At 37.9% G+C, this 27,074-nt stretch overlaps 2 protein-coding genes across 5 annotated transcripts; one reads left to right on the top strand and one right to left on the bottom strand.

Moving 5' to 3' along the window:
- The first annotated feature begins 2,311 nt into the window (after positions 1-2,311).
- Positions 2,312-15,692, top strand: LOC129759994 (uncharacterized). Of its 4 annotated transcripts, XR_008740283.1 has the most exons (3): positions 2,348-2,412; positions 2,968-3,361; positions 10,035-10,314. XR_008740283.1 is itself a non-coding variant. In XM_055757572.1 (2 exons), exon 2 carries the CDS (start codon positions 14,906-14,908, stop codon positions 15,299-15,301), a length of 396 nt encoding a protein of 131 aa, XP_055613547.1. In that variant the 5' UTR covers positions 2,387-3,361; the 3' UTR covers positions 15,302-15,692. The 4 variants fall into 4 exon arrangements, 1 of the variants encoding a protein (XP_055613547.1); XR_008740281.1 differs by having other exon boundaries at positions 2,312-3,361; XR_008740282.1 differs by having other exon boundaries at positions 2,312-3,361; positions 4,791-10,314.
- A 2,794-nt stretch (positions 15,693-18,486) lies between these two features.
- On the bottom strand, positions 18,487-26,381 carry LOC129760000 (uncharacterized). Its single transcript, XM_055757578.1, has 6 exons — positions 26,251-26,381; positions 25,939-26,116; positions 25,734-25,867; positions 19,613-19,672; positions 19,021-19,547; positions 18,487-18,955 (listed from the first exon to the last, which is right to left on the bottom strand). The coding sequence occupies exons 3-6, from the start codon at positions 25,836-25,838 to the stop codon at positions 18,850-18,852; spliced, it is 798 nt and encodes a 265-aa protein (XP_055613553.1). The 5' UTR covers positions 25,839-25,867; positions 25,939-26,116; positions 26,251-26,381; the 3' UTR covers positions 18,487-18,849.
- Positions 26,382-27,074: the final 693 nt, after the last annotated feature.

The raw sequence follows: 27,074 nt of genomic DNA, 5'->3' as shown, positions 1-27,074 counted from the left end.
ATGACCTTCTTTGGCTTTGGCTTTGGCTAAACATAACACATCAGAGTCGATTTTTCCTTAATTAATTTATGTATGTATTTTTCAAGGAACAAAATTATTTCTAAACTTCCACACAGCGCTTCTGGACACTCGTCGCAATAAGCGCTTCCCCTAACAACCCCAGACTTCTACACGAGAATAAAATTTCAATTCAATGTGTAAACACTCCGTTTCTGCAGCTACCGGCTTGCATTTTTTTTAAATAAATAACACTTATTTCCCTCTGAATTTTCTGAATTTCCGGTGAACACTTCTGCACTTTCGTCAACTATTCACTGGAAGCCATTTCTAGTTAATTCCCGACTGTTTAACGTACTGAAATTATTTTTTTAAAATAATTTTCGCGGACGGAAAGACGCGTGCGGCTAACAAAAGTCATCGCCTACCATTCTCCAATACTCAAGCAGGCCAAAACTTTTAGCAAATCAACTCAATGTAAAGGAAAAAAAAAACAACTGTATCACAATGTATGTTTTATACGCTTTATGTATTTTTGTTTTATAAAAAAAACTTAAACAAACAAAATTTTGGCAAGCACATTTTCAAACGGGAAATATGAGTTACTACTTATTGATTGTTGAAAATGTCAGCTTTGTTTAGGGATACGGAACAGCAGTTTGCGATCCATCTCGGGAACACACACAAAATGCACACCCAAAATTCAGCCTCTGTGCCAATGGCGTGTAGTCAATTTCATAGCATCATTGGTACAAGAAGATAACGCGACCGGCACTGATTCGATTTGCGCCCACCGGCATTAACCTCCCAGCGCAACCGAATTGCGTATGTCTGAATGAAACAAAATAAAAACGTTTTCGCGTCCCTCCCCATCGCATCACAAGCCGAAGAAGGATGGAAATAAATACCGGCCAACAACAGGCAGCCAGCGAACCGAGCACTGTGCGTGTGAATGTAGCAAAAGCAACAACAAAAACATCCTTCTAATTCAATCTACCGGCAAACACGGCTAAGCTGTGCGTGTGTATGTAGCAAAAGCAACAAAAACACCTTCCTTCAATTTACCGGCAAACAACACCGGCCAAGCTGCCCGGCCTCAGCAGCTGTGTATATGTAGCGTGTGTATGTAATAGCAGGCAGTAAGCAAAGCACAGTTCTCATTCAATGGGCTTCCCGTTTCCTTCACTCCCGTTCCCTTTCCCGTTTCCATAACAAAACAAGCTGGCCGGCTTTGGCAGCTGTGTATATGTAGCGTGTGTATGTAATAGCAGGCAGTAAGCAAAGCACAGTTCTCATTCAATGGGTTTCCCGTTCCTTCACTCCCGTTCCCTTTCCCGTTTCCATCTTAAGACAAAGGAATGCATTGAAAGGAGGCCAAACGCCGGGAAGCCGCCGTTGTACGTTTTTTTTTGTGATTGATCGGTAACAGAAACCCTATGACAAATATACCTCGTCCTGCATGAAGTTCGAATAGAACACTGGTTAGGATGTCGGACTGGCAAGACGATACAATTGGTGATATGAGTTCGATTCTCACCACAGTGCTGTGGATTTAATTTTTATTTTCTTGTTTCTGGGATGAATTATCCAATAGGAAGGAAATCCCATAAAATGTTTTTCTTGTTTCGCTTGAATGTAGTGGTCATCATTTTGGTTGGGAGCCGAGTCCTTATGCCAGTTACGGTTTTTCAAACATACCGTCTTCGGCACAGTGCACATTTCAGCGCATTATCGGCACAGAGATTTGCTAAATAGGCATAGGATTTTTGCAACCTCTTCTATGGGTGCACAAAACCATGCATCCTGCACGCGATATATGTGCCTGTCGAATGGAACAAAACACCATCAGCCATAATTATAATTAAACACATCGAGGGCTGGATGGGGAAAAAACAAACAAACATACAAGCACAGACAAAATACAAGGTACAGGTAGGAACATCCAAGCTGTATGTTCTTCTCACCGAAGCTTTTTTTTATGCTAAACTCTAAACGAACTCTAAACTGACGATGATGGTTGGCGGTTGATTCTTCGCCAAAGCTGCTGCTACTCTCTGCTGAGACTACCGGCATTTTGGTTCAGGGTGGTACCGTAAATGAAAAGCTAACAAACACCATGAACAGCTCTGTAATCAGCCCCATCTACACCCACCTTCTCTCGCTCAACGTGAGCCGGGGATGTTTTCCTCACTTTTAGAAGGTCCGTTAACCTTTTATGCGCCACTTGGCTGGAAGATTAATTTTTTTCATGTTTGAGCCAAAGGTTGAGTGTACATTACATTTGAATGAAATTTCTTACAAGAACCACATGCTAGGTTCATAATGGGTTAATGGCAAAGACCCGCATGCACAGGATAATGGCTTATGTAGGTCTGCCCCGATGAAGGAGATATTTGCAGAAAACCCAGCAGTGTGGTGGGTTACTTTTTCAGTTAATTGAATTAAAGCCTCGTTGCCAGTTTATGCTAATGAACCGTGTTCAGCTCTTCTTTCTCGGAGGTCTGGAATGAATAATTGATTGCATTTGCAAATTAAATCGTTTATCGAAAGCGTTCTCTTCACGGCTTGTTTTTACTAAGTCGCTTATTGCCAAAACCCAAAATACTTTAAAGTCTATTCACTTTCCATTTGTTCGTTTACTGCAAATTTTTAACTCGGCACCATTCTTGAAAGCTTGAATTTTTACTATCTCGTTCCGATTAATATCTGCCTGCTCGCTTTTTTTCTCTCTCATTCAATTTTCCTTTCCTTTTTTCTATTGTGTAATACACATTCTGTTTCCGTTTTTTTTTCGTCCCCGTTTTCTCTTACATTTACCACTCAAAACCGCTCCCGTTGTACGTTGTGCGTTCATGTGTGCCATCTTCCTTCCGGTCCCGTTCCGTTGTCTCGCCATCGACGGTTTTGCGAAATGATGGTGTGCTTGTGGCGTCGTATGTGTGACTAAAAAAAACTCACTTACAAAAACAGTCGGCCGGCATTCTGTAGGAGGGACATTGTGATGGCATCGCCGGCCTCAACCAACAGATAGAATTCAATGTCACCCGGTGGATGGGCGTCGCACCACTTCCACCTTCACTTTCATCACTTTCACCACAATCACAATCAACAACAACAAATTCAACAACAACAGCAACAAGTACAACAACAGCAGCAAGATCGAATCCCCACCCACCTTTCGGCAACAACAACGACCTCAACAATTGAGGAGGGAGGTCTTGAACAAGTCGCATTTTAAGATAGGCAAAAAAAACCATCGAATCAGGACAACAACCAAAAATACCCAGTTCTACCCCTCAATGTAGGCACCACCACGTTTGTCCCCGTTTTTAGCTAGGGATTAGGCTTTTCCCATCGACGAAAGGTAAGTTTCCACCATCAGCCAGCCAGCGAGAGAAAAAATTCTACCGACATATGTCCATTTTACACATGCTCCTATTGTTTGTTTTCCCCGATAGCTAGTTTTTTTTAAACCGATGTCCGTCGACTTACGTCATCAAAAATTTTTTAAGGTCGGTGATTTTTGAAAATGAAAAAATAATTAAGAACAGTGACAAAAATGACAAAAATGACAAAAATGACAAAAATGACAAAAATGACAAAAATGACAAAAATGACAAAAATGACAAAAATGACAAAAATGACAAAAATGACAAAAATGACAAAAATGACAAAAATGACAAAAATGACAAAAATGACAAAAATGACAAAAATGACAAAAATGACAAAAATGACAAAAATGACAAAAATGACAAAAAATGACAAAAATGACAAAAATGACAAAAATGACAAAAATGACAAAAATGACAAAAATGACAAAAATGATAAAAATGACAAAAATGACAAAAATGACAAAAATGACAAAAATGACAAAAACGACAAAAACGACAAAAATGACAAAAATGACAAAAATGACAAAAATGACAAAAATGACAAAAATGACAAAAATGACAAAAATGACAAAAATGACAAAAATGACAAAAATGACAAAAATGACAAAAATGACAAAAATGACAAAAATGACAAAAATGACAAAAATGACAAAAATGACAAAAATGACAAAAATGACAAAAATGACAAAAATGACAAAAATGACAAAAATGACAAAAATGACAAAAATGACAAAAATGACAAAAATGACAAAAATGACAAAAATGACAAAAATGACAAAAATGACAAAAATGACAAAAATGACAAAAATGACAAAAATGACAAAAATGACAAAAAATGACAAAAAATGACAAAAATGACAAAAATAACAAAAATGACAAAAATGACATAAATGACAAAAATGACAAAAATGACAAAAATGACAAAAATGACAAAAATGACAAAAATGACAAAAATGACAAAAATGACAAAAATGACAAAAATGACAAAAATGACAAAAGTGACCAAAATGACAAAAATGGCAAAAATGACAAAAATGGCAAAAATGACAAAAATGACAAACATGACTCCAAAGTGACTCAAAAATGACACAAAAATGAAAATTATGAAAAAAAATGAAGAAAATGACCAAAATGACTAAAACTACTATTGGGAAAGGGAGTGGGAAATTTTGAGGGTTTAAATTGTTCCCTGGCCTGCAAGGACGACCTAGGACAGTTTTCAGCGTATTCTCATTTTTTTTAAAACGCTACTCAAATTTCATGGTCAGAAAATCACCCTTTTTAACTCTAACTCTATGCATCAATCTGTTCGTGTAAAATGTTTTTCCTCAATTCTTTAACAAACTTAATACCACAAAGCGTTCAAATGCATTGTTACATTCTACCTTATCAAATCCCCAGGCTTCTTAAACAATGGCTACCTTCCCCGAAAACAATGATGAATCATTCTAGTGTCACACATTTTATGGGGCAAATGTGAGAAAACCCACGCTCTGAATACAGATAGCTTGTTATGCTCCCCCCTAAAAAAGGAAAAAACCGAAACACCAGCCGAAATGGAAGATGAAAATCATCCCTGGAGGGCCCATTTCCACAAGATAGTCTGGCTGACTGGTGGCTCGAAGAGAAAGAGGATTACCTTCAACAATGTATGTAGGTGCCTGTATGGTCCTAGTTATGTTATATTCAGGTGATGGGACGTGAAGAGATCTCGAAACCGAGGGGGCGGGCGTTCGGCACAAGTGAAGTGACCTTGGCAGATGGTGGGATGCTGCGGCATGTGGATGGGCGGAAGAGGAAAATGATCCAACCCAATCCAAACCGCTACTCACTCACGAGGCTGTATATTTAGATGGGGAAATGTGTAAGACAACAATGTTTCTGGCCTGGCACGATATGTTTTCTGACAACAACAACGTGGGAACTTTTCGCATATCCCCATAAACTTATCATCTGGTTGGGAACGGTTTTCATGAGAAAGGGGTTTGGAAACTGCTTCTGTTCTGTTTTGGAAGGATGGAAAAATAACACGATTTCAGCGGAATTAATTTCGGCTGTTGGAGTATGTGAGGTTACTTTCAGATAAAAATTTTAAATCTACACACAATGTACAACTTTTAAAAAGATTAATTCAAAAATAAAAAACTAATTGAAATTCTTAACTTGCCATGTTCATGGAATAATGTTAACTGGGTTACAAAAAAATATCTCCTTAAAGGTTTTGTTGTATTTAGTTACTCAGTAACAGAAAAAGAGAAAGGACGACATATCGTGCATAGGAGGTTGATTTATACGGAAAGAAATAAGCTCAGTCAGTGCTGGGAGTGTTCGGATGTGTGCATGATACTGATGTTGTTTGCGATGATAAATGATTGCCAATTAATTATGCTTGAATAATTAAACAGAATCGTACTGAGGCTGTGGCCTATACATGTACCTATCCGAACCTGCATGAAACAGAGAATGGAGTTGGAGATGAACTACTCGGTTTAGAAAGGGCATCTGAGTGGAAGTCCTAGTCTATCTACCAGGGCTGAATTAAGTGTTGGGGGGTCTGGAGAATTTTTCTGTCGGTAATTTTTATAAGCCATCCCAGGGAATACTAGAATACTATTACTAAACTTTTGAATTTTCACAAAATAATGATCATGTAAGTAGACGGTAAATCACTGTTTATGCTCATGGAACTGGAATGGTACCAAAAAGGGTGATTCAGGACTGTTTTCGTGACATTTCTGTCAAATTATATTACGTGGACCTCAACAAAACTCAATCAAAGAAAAATAAAGTAGTTCGGGTTTGTTACTATCAACTTTAACACCTTTTTTTGTTTACCCCCTATTCATTTGAGCTTCCATCATATTGAGCGTGGATCTGTGCGATGTTTTTCGCTTCGCAGATATTTCTTGTTTATTCCTTTTCTCTGTTATAACTTTTACTCATATTCGAAGAAATGTTATTCGTACCTCCAGGGGCAAAAATTACCGAAATGATGCGAAAATCTTCTGAGTTGAACTTAAAAATGATTATTTGTTTCGTTTGACAGTATTTTCATCATTTCCGATTAAACCCAAGAAAAGCGCCAAAGAATGTTTGGTCGAAATGGGTTGCCACTTTAAACAGTTTTAATCAATTTCCTTTCTCTTTTTTTCTCCAAAATCAATTAAAAAAAAATTCTTCCCTGAATACCAAATTTTAAGACATGGCACATCACGAATTACAGTATTTTCAACCAACACCTTTTATGATATGAGACTTTGCGATTTTTTAGGCTTAAAAAAAGGTTTTTCTTTTCAAGCAAGTTTCCCTATCCTACATTCTGTTTGTGAAATGCATTCGATTATTTTACTTTAAATTATTTGATTATCTTTTCATTTTATATTTTACTAGCTGACCCGTGACGTGGAATTAATTTTATTATTAATTAATTTTCGATATTCCCGCAATGTGGGGAGAGTTCACGAACTGCTATAACAACGTTTTACTTATGGCTCCATTTGCTTGATAAGTTTTGGAGCTAAACTTACTTTCCTTCTTCCCGTTACTCATCTGGAAAGAGGAAAGGTCTTGAATCTTTAAAAACCTTTCATGTAAAAACTGCTTTCTTTAGCTTGAAAATTTTCCAAAATGCACTGTTTAAAATCTCTCCTTTAGAAAATAGAATCTTTTTCGTACTCGGATACTTTTTCCTTGAAATTTGGGTCCATTTGTTGGATAAGTTCTCAAGTTATACAAAAAAAAATGTGCGGAAATCCTTTTCCATTCTCTTATCCCCCACTGGAAGGTGAAAAGGGTTTTTTTAATAACCGTAGAATCATTCCTTGTACCCTAATACTCTTTCCTGTAAAATTTGGTTTAATTTACTTGGTGAGCCCTTGAATTTATCTAAACATACGTATGACATCTCTCTTTTCTTTCCCATCCCGTGAGGGGAACCAAATTATCTTAGAAATATTTCTTGTATTGAAACAATTTTCCCAATTTGTTACCATCTGCTAGATTAGCACTCAAGTTCTTAAAAACAATTGTATTGAAGCTCCCTTTCCCCCTTTCTATCAAATCAGTGAAAAAGAAGAAGCCTTTAACAATAATAGAAAAAAAAATCTACTCAAACACCCTCTGCAATATTATCTCTTCTCCTTCCCCTCTACCCGTTGGAGAGAAGGAAGGGTCTCGAAACATTTAAAAAAACATTTCTCGTCCTCGATTATGATTCCCTGATAAATTTGGTTTTTTATTTGATTCGTTCTCGAGTAATGAACCCTCTCTCCTTCGTATCCTCCAGTGGATGGAAAAATGGGTCTCAAACTTGACTCGTAGTCTTATACTTTCCTATGGGAAATTTAGATTCATTTGCATGATTAGTTATCGAATAATGAATCAGAAAGCTTTCTCGTACCCATATTACCCATGTTAAATTTGGATCCATTTGCCTGATTCGTACTCGAATTTTGCAAAAAATTGTATCTCCCCCTTTTCTATAACCACACTGGAAAAGAGGAGGAGTCTCAAACCATCTTTAAAATATTCTTCCTACGCATAACCATCGCATGCCAAATTTGGTTCTATATCTTTTGGGTTGAAATTAAAAATGATTTTTTTTTTTGACATTTTATATTACTTAGAGCTAGTTCACTGGTGTTGGGAAAAAGTGGTAGAAATTTTGACATTTTGAAAACTTTACCATGCAAAAATGTTTTCAAGATCTTGGGGCGTTGTATTTTTTTACAACACTGTTTCTATTACAGCTGTATGTGATAGAAATATTGCTATTTTTGCATCACAGCATGCGAAAATACAAAACGTGTTGTAAAAAAACTAGAAGGCCACATATCTTGAAAATGTTTTTGCATGTCAAAATTTTCAAAATGTGCCGTAAGTGTCGAAATTTCTACCACTTTTTCCCAACACCAGTGAACTTGCTCTTACAAAGGATCCTTGACACTTTCAGTTCAGTTTTCGATTAAACCCAAGAAAAGTGCGCCGAAAAATGTTTTGTTGAAATGAGTTGCCATTTCAAGCAGTTTCAATCATTTTTCTCCAAAATTATTTTAAAAGAATTCTTCACCGTATATCAAATTTTCAGACATGCTACGTTACTATTTGCAGTATTTTCAAATAACCCTTCTCATGATATGAAATTTCAGCAAATTTCCCTATTATATTCTGTTTCTCGTTATCTGTTATTGTTTTTTCGAATAAAGTGAATAAATCCGAGCTTCCTTCCTTTAGCAGTGAATAGACTAATAATTTTCACTGCAATTTAATATGTACTCCTGCTTATGTACTTCTGGCTATCGAAATGCCATCGCAAGCGCAAATTTCTTCTTTTCCGACGGTTAACCGTTTGAATACCACTACAAAAACACTTCCAGCCATCCACTTATATAACATCTCGGGCAAATTTCTAACGATTACCGGTGTCTATCCGTTTTTCCGGTTCTATAATTACTCCAATTAAAATTCGTCAACCACTTGAAAATTAGAATTAACATTCTCGCGGACGGAGAAAAACAAACGCGTGCGATGTCAACGAATCATCGCCTACTCTAATAAGGTATATGATTCTCATCCGATAAAAAAAAAACAGAAAACTTTGTAAAATTGTGACACATAGGTATTCCTTTAGAAGTCCTCCTCTCAGGCAAAGGGGTATAAGTACAAAAATGATCGATTTTGAGTTAATAATGCCAAACGATTTTTCATATCTATATTTGGTGATTATGTTAGATTTTCTGAATTTTTCCATATAGTTTTACGCTCGAAGAATATTACAAAATTTTGAAATCCATGTACGGAAAATGACAACACAAAACAACTTAGTGTTTTCTCTTAAATAGATTTTAAGCACATATGCCCCTTTCACTCATAGGGTCTGATTTCAAAGCTTAAATTCAGAATGAAGCTTCAACGTTCAAAACACAGAATCAGAAATGATTGGAAAAAACGTTCGAATAAGGAATTCAACTGAGTTTAGTGCTGATCTTCAGTTACTGACTGACGATTAATTGCCGATTGGTCCAATTTAAGCGACTACAGATTATTTTTTTATTTAAAAGGACAAGGAGAACGGTTTAGAATTTATAAACTATAGCATATTCCAGTAATGAGTCTAAAAGCCTGCCCGATTTGGGTTGGATGCAATTCGACGGAATCTTCCAAAATGTCAATAAATATGATTAAAAAAACAAACACACTACAGTCATTTATGGAAGAAAAGTTGTAAATATATGATTCACTATGGATTTTTCAAAACAATATTATTATGCTATCAAATAACACTATCTCTATCCATGGGAATTCATCTCAATATAAAACATTCACCCACTACTGCAATATCATCGGGTCGAGTTTCAAATCATGGGAATCATCTTTACATATTTTAGCATCCAATCAAATTGTTCGATCAGCATCAAACTCTCACCATTTCGTAGAATCGCTATTTCGAATTGAATATTTTATTAATTCCTGTGTCTTTCTTCTCTTTTCTTCTTCTTCCTGCCACCTTGTCTCTGTGCTACACATATCTTTGAAATTTTAAATAATAAAAAAAACTACTATCTTCTACTATCCTCTGACCTGTGCTAAATATTCCCGCTGGCTTGAAATCCACCAAACCATAAACATACACACACTGTACAAAAGTCGAATTCAACGTTTCAACACCAGTAGCACTAAAAATTCCTCCCAACAACAATCGGTTCCACCGATCACAATCACCACCAGCAACAACCAGCAACACTCGTATCACCACCAGCAGCATCTGCTGTGCTGAAACACTAAAATTTGCAGCGGATGATGCCTGGTGCCTCGTTTGTACAGCTCAATAAGAAAAAAAATACAACACCCCCACACAAGACGTTAAGTTCACATTTCCCATTCCACCCACCAACGAAAAAAAAAACAACAAACCACACCACCCGAATCAATAAATTGGTCCCCAAGAAACGAATGTGAACCAAGATGAGAAAAAACTCCACCCGCCTTTTTCCCGAAGAGAAAAATTTTCCAACTCGGAATGTTGATGTAGATTGGGGAATGTTCGACAAGAGAATCGAAGAATTACCACCCCACCCACCTTCGGTCAGCAGCGGCCCCGCTAAACCCCCATTCACACGATGATAAGGTAAGGTACACTGTATGAATGAATTCGATTCAATATGTTCGATGTTAGATTAGCCTTCTCAAGTTCCATTTGCGTTCGCTATCTCTCTCTCTTAAGCTTTTAGAACCGAACCGATGACCCCGGTCTTTTTGCTACAGACCATATATAGGTACCTTCTACAACCATAAATTGGCTTCTGGATGGAATGCATTTTAAAATTGAAATAGATTATCTGAATACCTTAATCCTACCTCTATGTCAGTAGACGAGACTTTTTGCTGTTGTCAACATATTTTCTTCTTTCTGTGAGTGTATTTATGCTATCTCGATATTTTTCTATTTTCATCAAAACGATACTCATCACCGAAACTCATAAGGTTTTTGGTCTAAGAATTCTAAGAAATAAGATTTTTATTAAATACAAGCCAGATAGATTGTTTATTTTATTTACATGGTGTTCTGACTCACAACATAACCTGATAAACAATATTCATCCAATTCACTTGGTCCACGGCAATCGTTCTCAAACTTCTCGAGCATCCCACATACGCCTGATCACGCTCCACTTGGTCTAACCACCTCGCTCGTTGCGCCCCTGCTCGTCTCGTTCCTACCGGATTGGCAGCGAACAGCTGTTTTGCAGGACAGTCGTCCGGCATTCTTGCAAAATGTCCGCCTAGCGTATCCGTCCAGCCTTCGTCACCTTCTGGACACTGGGTTCGTCGTAGAGTCGCGCGAGCTCGTAGTTCATGCTTCGCCTCCACACTCCGTTCTCTTGCACGTCGCCAAAGATGGTTCTTAACACTCGTCACTTAAATACTCCGAGTGTACGCAGGTCCTCCTCGAGCAATATCCATGTCTCGTGCCCGTAGAGAACAACCGGTCTAATGAACGTCATGTACAGGTTACACTTCGTACGAGGGCTAAGTCTTCTCGACCGCAGTTGCTTGTGGAGTCCATAGTGCGACTTCCGCTGATAACTCGCCGCCGGATCTCAAGGCCGGTGTCATTGTCTGCGGTCACCAGTGATAGACAAAGTCTTCGAATATCTCCAGCTCGTCGCCGTCGATCGTGACCTCGGTCGGTCTCGGTACTTTGTCTCTTCCACCGCCGCTGATGATCTACCGACTACATCAATGTCATCAGCAAGTCAGATAAGTGAAAAAAAAAATCTGTTGAAAATCGTGCCCCACATTTCGCCCACATTGTTCGACCGTTAGATGGAATTGAAGTTTTCCCGATCTCAGATATATGTCCAAGTGCCTAAACCGAATGTCGATTCTACCGAAGCACCGACACGACAACCATCCACGTATTAAAATCACGGCAGGCACTTATTACTGTATAATAAAAAGGTCTTTAGATACATAGAACACATTAACGGAATAAACCAACTTACATTCCAACCTCCTCACCCAAAAACTTCATAAGTAAGCTGAAAATTGATCACGACTGGCGCAAGACATTAATAAAATCTAGCTATAATTTTCGACCGTATTTAGATGTTTCTTTCGACATTTGCATATGAAGTACCAAAAATTATCTTCTTGTGAGCAGGCTGATTGTTGAAAATTATTATTGGTCCTGGAACAGCTTCATATCAACGGGTAATTTCCGACCGTTCCATGGATAATTTTCAAATATCCAGCTTCTATAAATTTTGTCTGCTCACCGATTGTTTACTCCCTTCCGGATCACTTGAAACTGAATAGAAGCATACTTATATAATCGTGAACTGATTGTGCCAAGCTGTAGAATGGTTTCGGACTTGAGCAGAGCCGAATGATTTTCCAATAAATAGGTAGCACTCGCGCTTTTGCCCGCAACGGAACCGCACTGCCTTCTACAAAGTATGGATACTAGTCCTAGCGTGTAACTCTTGAAACGGAACCTGGTGCAATCCTGAAATGGTAAATTTGATAAGAATCGGTTGACTCAATTTCTGGGGGACAAATTTACCTCTGGGCATGTGATTTCGACATGAAAATTACCTTGAACCCTTGCGTTACAGAAAATTTGCTGTAATATTGAAGGATTTTTTCTTATTCTTCAAACAATTTCATTTAAAATGACATACCTACATGATTTTTCTAGTAACCGGCCATTTTATTTAACAGGCCATCGTTTTCATTGACACGTACCTAATAGTCTTTTTTTCTGTGTAATGTGAAGATCTGATACGTCGTAGAACGTCCCTTCAGGCGAAGTAGGAAGTAGGATTCGGGACAACACTCTGTAGGCGGCATTAAGGACAGTGATCGCTCGGCAGTTTTTACAATGTTTTGATTGCAACGTCACAAACGTTCATGAGCGTTTCGACGTTGATGTCGCCATTCATCGAAGACATGCAACGTTTCATGTTATTTTAAAAATCACAATCAAAGCACTCTTTTATTTATGTACGCTTTTTCTTCCTGACGGGCAGCACCGTGACGTTTTGAGTTCTAAATAATAAACAACTTTATTTGCGTCTCAAACATTCATCCTATTCAGTTTCCATGACTACATTTGGATACATAATACTAGAGCCCGTGATGGCGTCGCGTTACGTCCCAATCGTTCATAAACAACTGTGTAGAGCTTCGTCAAGCTCGCCCTCTAACGGCAGCGCTTCTTCGAGCGATTGCGCGTAATCTGCTGCGACCTCAGGTTGCTTCAGTCGTCAAAACGTGGTCGATCGATGATTCCGTTTGGTACGGTGATCTCCAGGTGTACTTGTGTGGGAGGCGGTGCTGGAAAAAGGTTTTACGCACGGCCATTCGTTTGGAGGCGGCGAAATCTATGAGTCTAAGGCCGTTTTCGTTGAACCTACCTATTGTCAGTTTGAATTCCACCTCCTAGCTGACCTGAGCGTAAAAATCCCCGATGACGATCTTGATATCATGTTTTGGGCAGCGATCGTATTCTTTGTCGTCACCGGTACTTCTGAGGTGAGGGCTATGCACGTTGATGATGCTGATGTTGAAGAAGCGGCCCTTCATTCTCAACCGGTACATCCGTGGGGCGGTTAGCCACCACCCAATCACGCGTTTTTGCATCTTTCCCATCACTATAAAAGCTATTCCAAGCTCGTGTGTGCTGCCGCAGCTCTGGTAGATGGTAGATGCAGCGCTACGATGTAGAATTTGCGGCCCTCCAATTCGTTGAAGAGCATGTGAGTGCTGCCAAAAAAATTTATAGATTGTCAGTTCCATGTCCCAAGTTTCCAATCGCTGGTCCCTTTTCGTCCCGTGGGTCTTTGCCGATTTCCATCCGAAATTTGTTATTCATTGTTCAATGCTTGTATTTTTGGTAGTCACGGGCTCGCAAGGCCCGCAGTTAATCCCACTATATCGGAGGATGACCGTCGTGATGTTGCTGTTTTGAATCCCAGAACAGACGCGTACGGAGTTCCCTATCTCAGTCAGCATGGACCAAAGCATCCACCGGGGTTGGGTACCCGATCTCCGCTAAGGTTGCTCGCACCCCAGCTATCACCACGGAGAAGGAAAGAATCGGAGTTGTTTTGAGACAAGAGGTGATATGACCATTACCCTTAGGTTCGGTGTATGGGGAATACACAAAAATCTGTTATACTTTTTCAAGCATTCCGTTGCTACTACTATGATTAATCCGTGATTCGTATTTAACAACTGTTTTTGTTTTTTTCTTTTTTCCGGGATTTTCATCCTCGCGGAGTGTTTAATAACAACAGAAGGATTCAGTTAACCTCATTCTGTTTCACCTGAATTTAAAAAAAAACATATATTGAACTAATTCTTGAGAGCTTAGTCAAGGGTATAAGTATAAAAGAATTTTTTCAGAAAATCCTAGAAAAATATAGCCGAAAAAGAAAAAAAATCGTTGAAAAAACTAAAAAAAACTATTGGTTTTTGCTGATAACGTAAGCTGGTGATCAACAAACATTTAAAAAAATAGATTAAGTTTTCATGATTCAAAAGAAATGTCTCCACTGAACTGTTCAGAATCTGTTCAGAAGAACCAAAATTTGTCCAAAGGTTACGCATTAATTACTTAAAAAAATATACATAATCGTACTTCAAAGTGTTATACTCAAGAACGATTACCGGCGCTGTGGCAACGTATTTAAAATTCGTGCTTAGCAGTATCTTCGGAATTGCCGCTATTCTTTTAAATTCGTCACTCATCACAATTCAGCACTTAGCTGCCTTCCAGACATGGAAATGATGTAAAAAAGTTCTTTGAAAATTTAGGCGTATCTAGAACAGTTTTTTTGCGTCCTTAAGATTAGCTCGTTTTATACACTTTTGAAGAAACCCAACACCCCTGAAAGCGTTGAAACTCCAAACCTGGTTTAAAGGAAAGATTTTGGATTCCCTTCAAAGTCGAAAGCCTTGTAGCCCACAGATGTAGCCTTCAACCGCGTTGTTTCCGTTTCTCCCTCTTCCAGATGGGGTCGTCATCCGCGAAGCGGAACTCCCTCCCAGCATCGCGACGTCATCGACTATCGGACGGGCTACATTCGATCGCATCTTCGCTCTCCCTCTGGCAGGGTGAGATGACCGCTGAACAGCAAAACTTGCAACATCAACAGCATCCGGCGATCCATCTGTACCATTTTCAGCACCACATACGCAGCGACTACGGCAGTGACAGCGTTGGCCTAAATACCAAGTTGCGCCACTACTCGCTCACCGATACCACCAACTTTGGGGTGGTGCGAAAATCGATGGGCAACAATAATAATAGCGGTGGCTCAGGTGGGGGAAGTGGAACAGGACTGATGATGGCCCTCCCCGCGCGACAGATCAACGGAAGGAGTAGCTCGTACGGGTCCCTGCAGTGAATTCACTCACTCGGTGAGATGTTTTTAACGTTAAAAGTTACTTCAACAAATCTCGTTCCAATTTTATCTAACGATCAAGAATGATATTTTAAACTGAAAAAGATATTTCAAGATAACGCACCTACAGACACATGCCATACAATGCAACGAAGAATCTTCATTAAAGTCATTATTACTGTAATTATTGTAGCCGTTAAGGTGGACCAACCTAACAACATTCCATTCCACATCAAAAGCTAACTGGGAATTGGAAACTAAATAGCTCTCTTCATGACGAAATCCAAACAAAGTAAGCGTAGTATTCAAAGTTGTTTAAATCAAGCAAGTGAACCATCTACTCGGGTGACATCTGGAATCTAATACCGGTAACGAATTTGCCAACCATGGAAAAGTCTTTCCGAAAGTGAAAAACAATAAAAAGTTTCAGAATGTAATGCCGTAAGTCTGTGATACTCAACAGAACATTTGAATTAAAAAGCACGTCAAAATTCTGCACAGCTTATTGAAAATGATCAAATTGTTACAAGCCGAACAGGACGATAAACGAGTTATAGGTTAAAAGTAAGTGTTTGCTCATTTGTTGACGTTTCTAGGCCAGTGGTCGGCAACCTTTAACTGACGAAGCAAATATTTTTTTTTTTAAATAAATATAAAAAAAATCATGCCGAACCTACATTTGAGTTCTACGATATTGTTTTACCAAGACATTTTCCAAAACAGCGAAATAAAGATACCACTTGGTTTTGTCAAAAAAAAAAAACAATATCAATTCAGTTATTATCAAATTCTGGAATTTTCAAGTTTTAGAGTTCATGGCTCTTCCGACTCAAAAGGTTGTCGATCACTGTTCTAGGCGGATGCGCTTGGCTTAGCTTAATCAAGTCAAAAAAACTTCTATTTTCAATATCTGAACAATGATTTTTTTTTAAACTAAAAAAATGGAATTGCAAGCCAGTAGATTAAAGAAGATTCTATGCGTAAGAATCGAATCAAACAAAGGTCAATAACATAAATTTACAGCAACAGAAAACAGAAAATCAATCCAGACTAAATTTTTAAATAAAAATGCACTCAAAGATAAAATACAGTGATAAAAAAGTCTTCTGTGGCCTGTGGCTTCGTCTTCGATTGGATGAACTATGTCGTCAAACACATGACCAAACGGAATGTGGACGCATAGAGATTTTTATAGCCAAATAAAATGTTCACAAATATGAAGAGATAACATGGGGAACAAAAACCCACGAAAAGTAAAATAAACCCGGAAATGGTGGCCAATTCTCATCACCCGAAATTTATATGAGCAAATTGAAGACGTGAAAGAGCGCGTATGTTTGTTACTATCGATTGTTTCCAAGGACGGTGCTTTGTTTTTTATTCCAAGACTGTTTTCTAAAAGATTTTTTTCGATAAGCATTGTTAAGTAACTTCAAAGAGTATAATTGTTAAACAATTGAAGAAAAATTATTCACGAATTAAGCCTCAAACAAAACTTTCAACCTTTATTCTTCAAACCAATCATTAAACGTGGAAATGTTTTTAAACAATACTCACTAGTTTAGCTGTAATGAAAGTGGATGGATTGATGGACCTAAAGAAATAACCTAATATTGCTCCCAAGAATTTCAAAATGAACAGGAAAATAATAGCAGCAAAGAAAACGCACTTTTTACTACTCACAATCGCTAGTTAAAATTCAATTTTAGACCCCTGTACTAGATAAGATACCCAGACAATGGCCCTTATTCTGCGCCGCACGTGAGCTGACAAAAGTCGAGTCAACTTACCGTCACGGGACCTTACTCCGTTAGTCGGTGTAAGTAAAGTGACAGAGGTTTATTCCCAAATAACGTTCCTTACCTTAAGCGATTCCTGGAATCAAGTGACTTGGGTAACTCGACTATAGTCACCTCATGCACGGCGCAGAATAAGCGCCAACAACAAAAAAAGGCACTGACGCATTCTCTCCCCCTCCATTAAATGAGATTTATAAGAAATTGAAAACAAACAATTGTCAACTATATTTATACTTTTTGTGGAGTTGAATAAAACCAGATAAGAGCTGTGTATCGCAGATATTTAAAGCTAAAACAATCAGAACTTTTCTTGTATAAGCAAAGCCTACGCCAGATTGAGTAACTACATATACCTATCTGGCCGATTTTATGTTTTCGAAACGTTTTTAAAAATCTGTACATAGTAACAAATTCACAGCTGATGCAAGTCATTCTTCAATATTTACTATCGAACACTAACAAGTCAACTCATAAAAAAATGAACGCTGTAATCTAACTTCGGTCGGAGGTTGGATTTAGACCTTTTAGATCTAGTTTTGATATACCTAATTGATGATGTGAGAGAGCAAACAAAATACCCGTTCAGTTACAAATAAATCATTCAAAGAATGCAAAAAAAACAAACACTCGTATTATTAAATACCTAGTTAAAACAGTTATTTTTTACCGTCAAAATTATTAAATACTCGAAACAAAAAACTGAGTTTGATTTTATTCGAGATGACATCCATTTCCCGAAATCGTAGGTAGGCTGTGAAAAATGTGATAAACACACGCGTTTTTCCGTTGCGATGACATTTTCGATGAATACTGGTTTCTAGGCGAAATACAATTGAGGACAATCTAGAAAAGGTGTAAATAAATTAGAGGAAGTGTGTTGCACATGTGTGAAGTACGGGAACGCATAGACCATCGATATGATATTGGGTGAATAAGTGGTTTTTATTTTTCACAAGATCGTTTTTTTGTATAGTTGTAGATTACAAGGTAAGATGTAGGAATAACTTAAATCTGAATTAAAATCCAAATTAATCCGTTGGATTAGACAGGTAACGATCGGAAAACTGACATAAAATGGATTGCGGAATTAAACCAGCCGGAGTATCTCGACAAATATGGAATCATGAGAAGGTTACTAAAGTACCGAAGTCCTGAATTCTACATATGTAATTTTCATTGGAAGAGTTCCAAACTAAGGGGTGCGGAACATTTGGTAAAGTTGATGAGTTAAGCATGAACATTATTTTTATGTTCAATCGAGACTAACTGCACCGATACAAGTTAGACTTAGAGTTAGATGAGTTGAACATACAAACCTCGACATCCCCATTTTCAGAAATCAGAAATTGTCCCAGTGAATTTCGAAATATCACGAAAAGTAAACAGCAGTTTTGCAAAAGAAAGAAAAACATTTATTTAATATTTCCAAAGTAGTTCACTTCTATAAAACATCTCTTTGCGAATACCAACCAAAAAAACAGATGGAATTAATTAACGATAACACGAACAGAGAAAAACAAATTGCGCTTGAAGGTTCTGATCGTTATTGTTTGTGCAAAATCAACCGTAGCCCCAACTGCTCAATTATCTCTGCGATTTGGGCACGGTTTTAAAATACTAATCGATTGTATTGTCATTAGGAAGAATCAAAAATCAATCTGCTGACCACCCCACGCACTGCTGCTTAGTGTTAAATTCCCCTTTTTCGGTGGGGCTCGAAGCTGACTGATATAATTGTCGCGTTCCGCCGATTTATCGCACCAATTCCGGCAGCTGATGTGAGGCAGGGGTCACGCGGCGCACTAGACTATCTACCGCCGATTGCCAAACCAGAGCGGGCCAGATTTTGGGCGGTAGCCTGAAAAAAATTAAAACAAATGAGCTCGGTTTAAGGGTACCCCCCATAAGATTTGAAAAACTTACGACTGTTGCCAAACTCCCACCCGTCTGTCTTTGGCAATGCTTTCGGTTTTGGCCAGCGTTTGCAAATAGTGCTGAGTTTGTCGCTTCAACACATCGTGTTTGGGTATTTTCTCTTTCGGGACGACGGTGACATTCAACTTGGCAAATCCCAGGCTAACCAGAGCGTGACCGACGTCCACTTTTCGGCTGGATTTGCCGTCGCTGGATCGATCGTAGAAATAGACGCGACACTCGGCGTAATCCGTCCCGGAAGCATCGGTTTCCTTAACCGGGATAAAAGTAATCGACCGATCGGTGACCACTGACTGCAGCCAGGAGTATCCGTTAGCGTTAATCTCGACTCCGGCCACTTTCACTGGGAGTGTTTTGCTGGACCAAGGAGTCAAATTCAACGGAGGTCGATGTTTGATCAAAAGTAATGGGCCGGACTGGATGGACGGTTCAATTTTCTGCACCCGACCGTACTGGGGAAGCTGCTCCCGGATGAAGTGCCGCGGAATGTCCGAGGGTTTGCCGAAACGAGTAATCTAGTGGATTTATCAATATTAATGAAAATTTTCTAAGGGAAAAAACATGAGTTTCGGAGACTTACTGGTCTTATTTTTTTGTACGCGATTACGAACAACACTCCCGACAAAGTATATGCAGCTATCTGCAAAATAAAGAGGAAGGGAGTTGGAAATTTATCGTAAAGATTTGTTAACTTATCTAAGCATAATTAACGGTACATAAATGTATAAAATAGTGAAAAAAAATCATAGAGTATCTACCAGTTGATGATACTTTTGAAGACCCGTTGCCTGATTCCACTGGGACGCATCTGTGGTAGAACGTTACAACTTTGAAATTTCGTGACTATTTTGCATTTTTTAACATAAAGCAGTTCCCTCTTTCTCGATTTTCTAGCCGCGGTTTTTTAGATGGATCGATTATTTGTTTATTTGAATTAAAATCATCTGACATAGGTATCTTAATGATCAACTTAATATTATTAGTACATTACATGATACTTTTCTTAATTTCTTAAATTGGTCACTTAAGTAAGATTTAATACGGCATTTAAAAGTTGAAGTGGAAACATTGAAGTCGAAGACATTATAATAACGCAAAAAGCATATTTTTGCTGCCATAGCTCGTGCATCTGGGTTCCAGAGAGAGCCAGTTTCTATTACGCAAGGTTTTTTCTGGAGCATAAATATTACAGCGAGAAAGTAACCAGGAGCAGTCAATTTCGTTACGAAGTATCTTTGCTACAAACAGCGATTGACCGATGGAACGACGATCCGACAGTGTATGAAGTCCAAGCAGGGCACAACGATGAGCGTATGGCTGTAAAATTAAAGGATTCTCCCAAGGTTGCTCACGAAGAGCGTAACGCACGAACCGACGTTGGATGGTTCCAAAATGCGCTTCCCACGAAGCTTCAAAATGCCACCATACTAGGTTCGCAGATTCCAAAATCGATCGCACCAGGCAGCAATACCGAGCTCGCAAGCACACTGGATCAGTGAATACTTTGCTCTTACCACAGAGTAATGACGATTAAAAGTCATATGACTGTCCAACAAAACGCCAAGATCCTTTATCTCCTGACCACGATTCAACTGCTCAGAATATCGTAATTATGGATGAAAAGATTTTTCCTACAAGTAAATATTATTACCGCACCAATTCACGACTGCGTCCAAGAAGCGTTGCAATTCATAACAATCAGCTTGACTGTTTATGATTTAAAAATATTTTCAGGTCGTCCGGGAAATCGTTCAGGAAAATTAGCACGAATTGATGTTGTAACAAAAGAGCGTAAACATTAAAGGACCCAGATTGCTGCCTTGGGGTACCCCAGACTTTGGAATTGAGTCCGAGGATTCAGCAGAACCTATTTTTACAGCCAATCGACGATCCGTTAGGTAGCTTCTAATCCACGCACTCAATCGTTCGGAAAATCCCAATCTAACCAGTTTTTTCAGTAGAATGTCATGGTTTACAGAATTAAATGCCGCTGAAATATCGGTATAAATCACGTCAATTTGCTCGCCACCATCCATGTTTCATATGCATGAGGATGTAAAAACCATCAGGTTGGAAGTTACCGAGCGTTTAGGAAAAAAAACCTTGCTGGTTCTCAGAAATCCAGTTCCGGCAGGCCGAAAACATGACATCGTTGACTATCCTCTCAAATACCTTCAAGCAGGCAGCTAGCGATGTGACACCTCGGTAGTTAACAACATCTTGTTTGTCACCTTTTTGTGCACTGGGCTCATAGACGATTTTTTCCAGATGGTTAGAAATTTTTGCTGCTCTAGAGACTGATTAAAACATTATACCAAGGGGGTCGAAGGGGAGGTCGCACCAGGGGTACGGACTTATCGAAACCGCCATCCAAAATTGCACCAAATGTATTTACTAACAGCCACATCTACGTCAGTACAACTTCGAATGTCCGTCCAGTCAATTTCAGACAGAACACGGTTCATGGTGTCAAAATCCACACGGTTAAAGTCAAGAGCTAACACATCGAAATCCTTGACAAAAGCGATAGGACTCGGAAATTAAATTTCAAATTCCAACGTCTTTAGAGACAACGACGTCGCTAACCTCGATTATGGGGCTGATCAAAATAAATTCATCAGAGAAAACAAAATCCAGCATTCGATTTTGAAAATTTCGTATCCTATTTCGTTGACTCACTCCATTCAATGTCGTTCCATCCAAGAGTGAAGCACTAGCTGTATTTATCACTGAAGAAGAATATAACACCATGCTGCACGGTTCATCTGAATCGATCTTGGAGATAGATTTTTTCCTTAGGATCGAACAATACTAGTCTCGTTCTTTCTGATCTGTAACTGAAAGACACACGTTTAATTTCGTTTTAAAAGCTTTTTAATTATAAAAAGCCTAGGTACTTGGAAGTTCGTTCAATTTTACGTAGCGGTGAGTTTCGGAGACTCGGCGAATTTAGCTCCTGTCGGTAAGTTTGGGACATAAATTTCTGCTTTAATTTTTTTTTTCAATCCGTTAGCGTTTCAGGTTTTCTAAAAGCATAAATCAGCAACCATTCCACCCCCAGACTGCAACAAGATTAGAGCTGTTACATAAAAGTTATCTCGGCACAAATTGCATTAGTTGACCATTAACAATTCCAATCAACCTTCAAATCGTGAAAACTATTTTAAATACTTTATTTATTTAAATCGTTGGTAAAATTGAGATTTGTCCAAAAATATTATATTTGTCGAGAAAATTAACAAATATTCTTACTAAAACAAGAGGTCAAGATGATCGATAGTAAATATTTCACCTAACTTAACATAAGAAAAAATATTTGAAATGTTTGGGTACTTTACCCGGAGTTATTTGGATTTTTGTACAAGTATTTTTGATCGTTTAGACAATTTAATATTTTGTTGTACCTGATCGGACACAAATTCATGAGCATCGATCCATCCATAGATGGTTGTGGGTAGCAATGTAACTCCTTCGCCATAAAATAGTAAATTATAGTAACGCACCAGGCGCCCAAAAGTCACACAAGTTTTATTAACTCTTCATGTTATAAAAGCCATGCCCACATTTTCACCACCTATTCCATTTCTTCTAACCAATATGCCTTATATAAAATCAGAATTAAATTCAGATTTGGAATTGAACGCAGAAAACTGTTATCTGATTTCAGCAGCCTATTTTACATAAAAAATGAGCCTTAGTTTACAAAGTTCAAATTAACTGTAAACTGGTGTTATCTATATATATAAAAATGAATGTTTGTCTGTCTGTCTGTTCCCTATAGACTCGGAAACTACTGAACCGATCATCGTCAAAATTGGCATCTAAGGGTTTTTGAGGCCGGGGATGGTTTCTGTAATAGTCAAAACTCTATCCGACTTAAGGAAGGAGAGGCTTCCATACAAAATTTGTAGTTTTTCGGAACAAATTAAAGTCATGACATCCATTTTCTTGAGATTTTTTTTTTCCTTTGGGCGGTTTGTTTTTCGTCTCTATGGTCGAGGCGTCGGAAGCCAACGTCGCAAAAGGATAGAAACCCAGGCATAGCATACTGATCAGTGGGAATATTTTGGCGCGTATTTCTCAACCAAGCATTTTCTTTGAGGGGTTTGTTTTTCGTCTCCATGGGCGAGCAAACGTCGTCGCAAGAGGATAGTAACCAAAGCACACTATTCATTGATTGCTGGAAAATTTAACAATAAGGCGCCTGTTTCTCAAACACGTGGGGCGATATGCAACCTAGATGTGTTTTTTTCTTGCTTATTTGATTTGTACACAGCACGTGGTAATAAATGACGCCTAGATGTGACACGGATTGGTATTTTATCAATCGAATCAAAACCAATTGAAAGGTTTGCAAAAATACTTCCATATTTAGTTCGTGTTAATGTAGGTAGCATTCGACTTTTCATTCAAGGAACATTAGAACATGTTCAAACGTTCAACTTTTTCTGTTAAAAAAAAATTAAAAATTATGTTTTCTTCTAGAAATTGTTATTTCGGCCCAAATACACAACTGAAACGAATTTAGAAATGAAAATGGGAGCTTTTTATTTTAAATAATTCTGAAAAAACCATCGTACTTTTTGCTTACATACCAATTCAAGTACGTAATTAACATGAAAAGTGTTTTTGTGTTACATGGCTGCTTTTGACTTGATCCGCTTCTTTTGATCCGCTTCGTTTTTGAAAAGCGAGACTTAAGAACTGATATTCAACTGGACGCAAGATTTTTAAGAGATATTTTTAGTTTACCCTTAAAATGTTAAAAACAATATTCCCTTCTGTCAACTTACACGGTGGGGCAAGGGCAAACGTCGAACTTTTAAGAAATTTATATTCAAAATGATTCAATTTGTTGGAAAGACCAGAAGGGGTATTCCGAATGTTGAAACTGCAGCTGTTATTGAAAATTCTTAAATGTCTTTGTAAATGAAGGTCATTCCCTTTGAACAGCATTCGATTTTAAAGCCATTACTCTGACGCATCTGTAAATAAGCTTTGCATTGAAACTTGCCCCAATATACGGGACAAATGTAAACTTAGAAATTTGTTTTTGCCTACATTTTTGAATATTTGACTTTCAAAGAGAAAATAAAAAAAAAACGCTGAGAACTTATTTAGTGATGCAACTGATATTTTTTTAAATATTTATATGTTTACCGTAGTAAATTTATTTAAAAAAAAAGAAATTTGCACTTAATATTTTTTTCATTACCATGATAAGTGCTGTTTGGGTATCGAGCCGGTTGAATTTGCCTACCTTCTTCAAGCAGTGGGGGACAAAATTGAAAAGATGGGAGAGCTCCCATGTACATTTAAGATAAAGAGTTTTTCAAGGTGGGACCATATTTAAAAAGGTTTTTTTGGGCACAGAGTACAAATTTCAGATCTTGAAAAACGAGTTTAGAGATCAAGTTTCAGTAAATAATATATACCATCTTTGAACTGCAATTCAGAACTGCAGCTGCAGCTCTCATTTCAAAGTTGTTGGTTCTGAAGTATGATGAGGTTTGATTTAAAAAAATGCTCTCTAAAATCTGAATTTGAATAAATTTTTACAAATTACATTTATTTTCGGAAGGTGTAGCAAAGCACAACGGGTCAGCTAGTATGTTATAAACAATTCAGTCTTCTTGTTGTTGATATTTGGAGTAATTCCAATTTAAATCAGTAAAATCAGTTATCCGTAAAATTAACCGATTGTTCGGTAAAAATACTCTTAACATTTGATAACAAAAAGCACCAAACATCGAACTTGTAATCTTTATACAATTTGTTCGGCCATTAGTCTATACATCAGCCATTTCCTTTTTTTGGGAAGAATGACCGTGTTGTTAAATTCCCGGAAAAAAAGCCATTTCCTTATTTTTCTAACGAACAACGGGCTTCTCATTTCCACAAATTTGTTGCTATATCTGTGGCCACCTGGACTTGATAAGCAGAGGTGCCAGGTCGTTTTGTCAAAAATCAGGACACCGCGAAGAAAAAATCAGGATTTTTCAGGACACCCCCAAATGGCTGAAAACAAAATGCAGTTCTGCTTAGATTGCATAGCTAGAGGCGAAATATAGGTGCTGAAGACGCCTCGAATTATGCAACTGAAGCGAGAATAACCTTGGCTGGCCTGCAGTTAATATCGAAAAACCTCATTTTAATGTAATTTGAATCAAAGAATCTCATTGGTTCAACTGGTTAAACTATTTTATTTAAGATTTGTTTGATGTTCTCATCATTTAACAATAAATTTAGTTATGTTTTGGATATTTTTAAAAAATCAGGACTAATCAGGACATTTTAAGGGTCATTTTTCAAAAATCAGGACAATTCAAGCGTTTTTGAAAAATCAGGACGGTCTCTCAATAATCAGGATAAATCCTGATAAATCAGGACACCTGACACCCCTGTTGATAAGAGACGTTATTGGTTTATTTTAATTTTTAATCTTATGGTTAAGATGATTCAAACATGCATTGCACAATGTGCAATGTTGTTTATCTCAAACCAATTCAGCATGAAGATTAATAACATTTGGTCAGTGATCAGAACAGGCTCAAGATAGAGAAGAAGCTCAAAATAAGTGACATCTTTACCATCGACATGTTAATTTTCATTTTTAGACGCAGTGGGAATTGTTTTAAATATAAATATTATCTCATCCGCCTAGCGTGCAAATAAACGTATTGTACATAAACACAACTCACCTCGACTCCCTTGGTGTCACGCTTCATGTACTCGCAGAACTGCCGAAAATATCCCTTATCTCCGTCGGCCACGGCCACAACCTTTGCCTCTGCTCCACCAGCCATCTTCGCTTAGTGGCAACCTGAACTTTCTCCTAAAAACGTGAGAAAACAACATTCAGTCGAAAGATTCCAACCCAAACAATAATCTACGCTGTGCACTTACGTTTAAACAATTATTCTGCTAGCCTGGCGCTTCATCCGAGTAGCCTACTACTGGCTAGATCAAGGTCACTAGGATCGGTATCGAACTTGTGATCAAACTGCGCCTGCTGCGACCGATGCGATTATGCAAAAATGACGTACCCGACTTATCGATAGAGATACGACAAGATTTTACACACCTACAACGTTTTTGACAAAAATAAGTTAAGATTAATTCAAAAGAATTCTTTAATGTTTATTTTTATCAATTCAATGTTAACAGGTGCATTTGATGAACAACAGGTGTTAATTAACTTTCGACAAACAGACATACCGTGTATGAAAGTTTAAGTCGATTACAGATACCATCAACTAACATGGCTCTAAGTCACTGCCACATACAGAACTATCTGCAATGCGCACTCAAGAAGGTTGATGACACGCACGGACGAAGCAATGTAAACAAACTACAATCGAAACATAAACTGTTTCGCTGGCAGACGCTTTCAACACCACTAGATTAACCAGGTACGGCTTTCGCTTGACTAAAAACAACGTTCTCAATGTTGAATCCTATTTTTGAGTATATGTACTGGTTTTGAGATTGTAAAATTCCATTCTTTGAAAACAACAAACGCCATGTCTCTAAGTTCTTGGGCAACAACTTGAAGTTATGTGAAACTGGTACCACTGCGTTAACAACATTGAATGCAACATTGCAAGCAATTGGTAGCGGGACCTTTCATCGTTGGATACAATAAGTTAAGGTAAAGTCACTGATTTTGGCCACCAGGATAAAAGATTCTCAATGGATGGAACAAACTTTTAGTTCGTTTAGTGACTATATGAGTTAAGTACTAATTTACCAAAGTTCAGTGAAATATTTTTTTTAATTTTGATGAAATCTCTTTAAAACATGATTTTTAGCAAAATTACTAAGACATGTTGTGTGATGAGTTGTTGTGGACGTTATTAACATTTTCGGATATTTAATTGTGCTTATGCTTATGATATCTACACGGCCAGATCTTGTCAGCATCTCGGTGAGTGGTAAAAGTACATTTACTACCCACCCTTATTCGGCCAGGCCCGCTGTGCAGTAAGTGTGGACACATAAATTGAAACATACAATTATTGATCACTCACTTTATGCACTAA

This window comes from Uranotaenia lowii, unplaced genomic scaffold, assembly GCF_029784155.1.
Source record: "Uranotaenia lowii strain MFRU-FL unplaced genomic scaffold, ASM2978415v1 HiC_scaffold_36, whole genome shotgun sequence".
In the NCBI taxonomy this organism is placed as follows: Eukaryota; Metazoa; Arthropoda; class Insecta; order Diptera; family Culicidae; genus Uranotaenia; species Uranotaenia lowii.
Note: the sequence above shows the minus strand (reverse complement) of the source record. Positions and strands in the feature narration are given on the sequence as shown.

Bases quoted from the DNA above. Each gene is read 5' to 3' on its own strand.
- LOC129759994 (XM_055757572.1), top strand. From the start codon at position 14,906: ATGGGGTCGTCATCCGCGAAGCGGAACTCCCTCCCAGCATCGCGACGT.
- LOC129760000 (XM_055757578.1), bottom strand. From the start codon at position 25,838: ATGGCTGGTGGAGCAGAGGCAAAGGTTGTGGCCGTGGCCGACGGAGAT. The intron at 19,673-25,733 runs GTGAGTTGTGTT...TTTATTTTGCAG, and splicing joins GTGACACCAAGGGAGTCGAG to ATAGCTGCATATACTTTGTC. The intron at 19,548-19,612 runs GTAAGTCTCCGA...TAAATCCACTAG, and splicing joins CGTACAAAAAAATAAGACCA to ATTACTCGTTTCGGCAAACC.